This window comes from Panthera tigris, chromosome B3 (assembly GCF_018350195.1).
Source record: "Panthera tigris isolate Pti1 chromosome B3, P.tigris_Pti1_mat1.1, whole genome shotgun sequence".
In the NCBI taxonomy this organism is placed as follows: domain Eukaryota; kingdom Metazoa; phylum Chordata; class Mammalia; order Carnivora; family Felidae; genus Panthera; species Panthera tigris.
In genome coordinates, this window is record NC_056665.1 from 72,120,085 (window position 1) to 72,125,043 (window position 4,959).

At 42.1% G+C, this 4,959-nt stretch overlaps 1 protein-coding gene across 1 annotated transcript; it reads right to left on the reverse strand.

Moving 5' to 3' along the window:
* Positions 1-715: 715 nt before the first annotated feature.
* Positions 716-1,657, reverse strand: LOC102971144 (olfactory receptor 10G3). Its single transcript, XM_007091331.2, has one exon. The coding sequence runs from the start codon at positions 1,655-1,657 to the stop codon at positions 716-718; it is 942 nt and encodes a 313-aa protein (XP_007091393.2).
* Between the last annotated feature and the right edge of the window lie 3,302 nt (positions 1,658-4,959).

Here is a 4,959-nt window from a genome sequence, read left to right on the forward strand (position 1 = left end):
GAGCTCTACCAACTGAGCCAGCCAGGTGCCTGCCCTATTTTCTTTCAATGGGAAATTTCATATTGAGCTTTACTTTTTGGCGTGGGGGAATTTATTATTGAGACATTTGAAAAGACTTCATTGCCTTTTTGCTGAGGAGGTATTGTTTAATTTGGTTTGGTTTGTGAAAACACCAGTTTAAGAGGAGTGTTATTTCTTCAGCAGGCAAGGAAGAGGAAGCACTTTAGTTCCTCCCCACATCCTATGATGACCTCAGGAGGTCCCAAGAGCCAGGCCTGTTAACATGCATGTAGCACGGCATCTATAGTTTCTCTTCTAGCATTAGCTGTTGAAGTTAATATCCAATTGGAACAGAACAGAGGAACATTCTTCCATCAAAAGAACTATAGTCCTTCTTAAGCTTGGCCAATGTAAGCCTAGAAGCTGAAAAGCCCATTAGGTGCTTTTGTTCTGTCAGTTCTCTGGATGTGGAAGTGTGCCAGCTTTTGAGTGACTTTAGTCTCACTTTCTACTGTTGGAGTAGCTGAGGTTGTTTGTCTGAAGGGGATACCAAGGAACTGCTAGAAAGTGGTATTTTACTTAAAACTGTGTTTGATCTTACTGTATTGATATTATATGGCTACATAAAAGAGAAAAATAATAATAAAGAAAACTTCACTGAAATGTAAGCATTAGGATAAACTGTGATGGTTTCACCAGTGGGGGACAGACACTTTCAAACCTCACTCTTAGTCCCAGGGCCTCCTATCATTCTCTTCAGGGCCAGCTTTACCTCTTGGTTCCGCAGAGTGTAGATGAGGGGGTTGAGGAAAGGAGTGATAGCTGTGGGAAATAAGGCAGCTGCCCCATCCAGGGGGCTGTTGGTTTCAGGCCTCAGGTAGATGAAGGCACAGGGCACATAGTACACGGTTACCACGGTTACGTGCGCCCCACAGGTTGAAAAGGCTCGGCGCCGCCCATCAGTTGTGCGGATTCTCAGGATGGCCTGAGTGATCTGTACATAGGAGAGGAGGATCAGGGAGAAACAAGTGGCAACCACCACCCCAATGTCCACAAAGGTCACCTGCTCGTTGACTGTTGTATCAGTACAGGCTAGCCTCAAAACCGCAGGGATGTCACAGAAGAAGTAATCTACCTGGTTTGGCCCACAGTAGGGCAGACGGAAGGTTAGGATAGCCTGGAGGGCCCCATGGATGGATCCTGCCACCCAAGCTCCAGTCACAAGCAAGGTACTCAACTTAGCATTCATGAGAATATAGTAGCACAGGGGTTGGCATATTGCCAGGTACCTATCGTAGGCCATCAGGGTATAGAGGAAGCACTGGGTGCTGCCCAAAAAGTGATAGAAATAGAGTTGAGCAACACAGCCGCCAAAGGAGATGGGTTTGATGCCTAGAGTGAAGTTCATCATGAGGCGGGGGACAATGATGGTAGAGATGCCCATGTCAATGACGGAGAGAACACCAAGAAAGATGTACATGGGGCGGGCATGGAGCTGCGGGTCTACCCAGACAGTGACTAGAATGAGCAGGTTTCCCAGCTGAGTCAGGATGTAGATTAGCAAAAAGAACACAAACAGAAATGTCCTTAGTCTGAGTGGGTAGGGAATTCCTGTGAGAATGAACTCAGTCAATGATGTGCTGTTGACTCTTTCCATCCTCTGGAGATCTTACCTAGAGAATGGACAAGAGAAGAGTTAGCATGGAAGTGAGAAGGAAGTGAGGAAAAACTAGAGAAAGAGCTTGTAAAAAATGAAGGACAATGATGGAGAAGTTTCTTTATGTGGGGGAGATGACAGATAGGGAGAAGTATGCTTTATGGCAGGAGATGGCCTATTTAGTAAATACAGTTTTATTGGAACACAGCCATGCTCATTTACTTATGTGTTGTCTGTAGCTGCTTTGGTGCTATGATGGCAGAGTTAAGTAGTTGCATTTGTCCTGAAAAGCCTAAAATATTTATTCTCCGGGCTTTTACAGAAAAAGCTTGCTCCTAGGAGTTTGTACCTGGATCACTTTTGCCAGAGATTAAGGGTTTACTGGAAGCAACATGTGTGGGAAAAGACACTTGTTTTGTTAGATGCTCTGCCACTTTAACCTCCAGAATCCACTGACTCATTCTTATCGTGCCAGTACATAAACTTATACGTAGAGTGGGGAGTATGCAGAAAGGGAATGAGAAAATTCTTTGTACCCATTTGTAGTAGAAAGAACGGAACACAATTGTGATTAAATGGCTAGTTGTACGTGACATATCTTGATGCTGTGTGAGTCTACTCTCCAAGTTCTTTACAATGAAAGGAAGTCCATGAGGCTGTAAGCATGTAAATAAAGTTACAGTTGGTACTTGCTGCTATGTATTTTGTTTCTTTGTATATAATAGTGTGGCCTTGGGACACAGTAAAGAAAGAGAGGAGAAAAGGAAGCAAAGAGGGATGTCTGTAGTGAGACATCAGAGATGAGAGAAAAAGCAAGGATGACTGGAGAGGATGAGAGAAGAGCAGGGCAAATGGCTCTCAGTGTGGAAGAGTTATTTTAAGTTTTTGGTCCAACCTCTTGATTGGCATTTCCCACCTAAAGAAAAAGGTTGATTAATGAGCTTTTAAAACTCACCAGTTGTACAATTCGCTAATATCTAAGCTTATGGGTTGAGGTGGTATGTCCAAGAAATTGAAATGGATTGATTCATTGATTTTGCTCTGGAATGATTCACATCCACTCAGAAGGAAGAGAGTGAGATTAACAGAGAAGTCAGGAACTCTCTGATTAATAATTCCCTCCAGCTTCACTCTTGTGCTTTGGCTCAAATGAATGTGAAGAGCAGGGAAGTGACAACCTTTGAGAAAGACATTATGTACAGATGGTCCTGCTGCTGGCTGGAAACCCTAAATGTTAATATTGTAATGAATCTGGGTCATCAGCTTGCTTCTTGGCTCCGAGAAAAGTTTCACAGCTCTGTTGGGTTTTCATTTCCTTATTGAGGTTATGAGGATGGGGAACAAAACTCTGGACCCAATTCTGACACATAGTGACCAAGGGTGGGTAGTTATACTCAACCCTTACATTAAACACTTAACTTAAAAAAAAAAACCACTTAATTTTAAAACTACTATATCCATGCCCTGTCAAAGCTTAGCCCTCATTATTTTACCATCTCTTATAGAATTTTAAAAAGGCACCAGTAAATCATTCTACCCCTGTCATATTGTTGTTTTGTGGTTTTTTTGCAAGTGAATGGAACAGCAGTTGTGATTTTTCAAAAAAAATATTTAAAAACAGTGATGGCTGAACTTCAAAAGTTGACTACAGAGCTCTTCTGGAAGTCAGAGTTACAAAAACAGGCCCATTCCTTCCATTTCCCAGTTTTAGGAACTGCAGAGGGTTACAAGTTTCCTTGAGAAATTCATAACAGCCCCCCAGCAGCCCTGGCCTGAATGAGTTCAGGTAGTTTCTCTGGTGCTTGTTGTAGGATGCTATAGTTCCCCGGGGTCACAGAAATCTGATGTTAAACTCTGCAGATTTAGAAGCCTGATTTGGTCAGGTCTCCTTAGAGGAATCAACACTGGGAAACCAATTCATGTTATTCAATACCTGAGAGAATGACTTGTAAACCAAACAGCCAATTTGATAATTTACAGTGGGAGATCTCATTCCCATGACTGAAATAGTGTATTTACTACCCAGGGCAACCACTTACTAATATTAAGATCTCGGGAAATCAAATTAGGAATCGGATGCATATTTCTAAGTTGTTTTTTTTTTTAAATTTTTTTTTTCAACGTTTTTTATTTATTTTTGGGACAGAGAGAGACAGAGCATGAACGGGGGAGGGGCAGAGAGAGAGGGAGACACAGAATCGGAAACAGGCTCCAGGCTCCGAGCCATCAGCCCAGAGCCTGACGCGGGGCTCGAACTCACGGACCGCGAGATCGTGACCTGGCTGAAGTCGGACGCTTAACCGACTGCGCCACCCAGGCGCCCCTTCTAAGTTTTGAATCAGAGCAAAGAAACTATGATGGGGCACACTTAATTGAGGCTGTGATAGGTATAACTCAGTGAGTTATACCTGGTGAATTACACAGTACGTTTATCTAGAAGTATTCTTTAATCTTGCCTTCAGATACAATATTTTTTTTCCAGGAAGTAGTGGGGTTACATTGATAAAGTTTTACTTTATTAATTTTCTTCCTAAATTTAATTTCCCCAGTCATTTTTTCTCTTTTGTTTTCCATACTGTTTTCCTGTTTGCATTAGGGAATGTTCTCTGTTCTTTGAGTTACTCTCTAGGAACTGTTATTTCTTTGGGGAAATTTGCTGTAAATAGGGAATTCCAGTCCACACAGGGTATGCTGATTCTTGTTTTCATTCAGAGAGAATAGTATTTCATTATCTTGCCCTTAGATTTTAGATCCATGTTTTTTTCTTTCCCTAATTTTTTTAAAGCAAGATCTATGCCCAATGTGGGGCTTGAACTCATGATGCCAAGATGAAGAGTTGCATGCCCTACTGACTGAGCCAGCCAGGTGCCTAGACCCATCTTAATGGGAACGATGAGGGGATGGGATGTAGTCTTATTTGTAATACTGTCCTTATTAGGTGTGCTCTCATTCCAGTTGCAATGAAAATTTCCTCCATTTCTTTAACAAGTTTTCCCTCATTTAGCTATAAAGATAATAAATGGGACAATTTCCTTTTCGCCTCAGATCTGTTACGACCGTCTTCCTTGTGGTACTGCCATTATCATAGGTCTCCAAGAATGAAGCTTGGTATTTACTGGATGAACACACTTCTGCTTGCTCTGATTCATTAATATCCCAGATGTGGCTCTGAGACACATTCAATCATTTCAATAATAAAACTGCAGGGAAGGAGAGAGAGAAGAACATGGCACAAGGAGAAAGGAACAGGACATGGATGAAACCTCCATGGACTAGGGTGATATGAACTCACAGAACAATGG